Source organism: Pyrgilauda ruficollis, unplaced genomic scaffold (genome assembly GCF_017590135.1).
Source record: "Pyrgilauda ruficollis isolate IOZ18807 unplaced genomic scaffold, ASM1759013v1 scaffold1562, whole genome shotgun sequence".
Lineage (NCBI taxonomy): Eukaryota > Metazoa > Chordata > Aves > Passeriformes > Passeridae > Pyrgilauda > Pyrgilauda ruficollis.
The window spans coordinates 1-737 of record NW_024514344.1 but is presented as its reverse complement, the minus strand read 5'-3'; the positions used below and the strand labels follow the sequence as shown (position 1 = coordinate 737).

At 76.9% G+C, this 737-nt stretch overlaps 1 protein-coding gene across 1 annotated transcript in view; it reads right to left on the bottom strand.

Annotated features, from left to right (window-relative positions):
* Nucleotides 1-733, bottom strand: part of LOC121350498 (F-box only protein 46-like) — a gene marked incomplete at its 5' end in the record, with an annotated part of 1,549 nt that extends 816 nt beyond the window's left edge. Inside the window, one exon of the mRNA XM_041461868.1 lies at nucleotides 3-733. Within this exon, the coding sequence (XP_041317802.1) occupies nucleotides 3-733 (731 nt within the window). The remainder of the gene's footprint in view (nucleotides 1-2) is intronic.
* Between the last annotated feature and the right edge of the window lie 4 nt (nucleotides 734-737).

Sequence of the window (737 nt, the reverse complement as noted above, 5' to 3'; positions counted from 1 at the left end):
ACTGCGCCACGGCGGCCGCCACGCGCCGGCACTCGGGGCCGCCCGGCGCCTCCAGCAGCACCAGCGGCGCGGGCGCGCTGCTCTGCAGGGCCAGCGCCGCCCGCCGCTCCACCAGCGCCACCATCTCCGCCACCGACAGCAGGTCCGGCCCGGCGCCGGCGCCGGCGTCGCCGGGAGGGTCTTTCGGGGGGTCTTTAGGGGCGTCGCCGCGAGGTTTGGGCTCGTGGTGGCAGCGCCGGCGCCGCTTGGCCTTGGAGCTGTCGCTGCCCCAGTTGCCCTTGACCTTCATGGTGCTGGCGCGGCCGGCGGTGCCGGTGGCGGTGCCGGTGGTGCCGCACTGGTGGGCCACGAAGAAGGCCACCTTCTCCTTGGTGTTGCCCGGCTTGATGACGTACCACGTGTCCAGCAGCACCCGGCCGTCCTCGGCGGCGGCCGGCGGCGCCGGGCCGGGCTCGGGGGGCTGCGGGGGGGTGTTCTCGGAGGGGCGGCAGCCCGGCGCTTTGCGGGGCGCCGCGGGGGCCGTGCCGGTGCCGGCGGAGGAGGAGGAGGAGGGGGAGCATGGTTTGTTCTGGGAGAAGGTGCCGAAGGGCCGCGGGCACCAGAGCTGCAGCTGGGGGAAGGCGTTGGGCTCCATCAGCGCCGCATGGCACGGCCAGCGCCACCACCACGGCGCCGCCGCGGGGCCGCCCGGGCCTGCGGAGAGACGGCGTGACACCGGGGACACCGGGGGGACACCG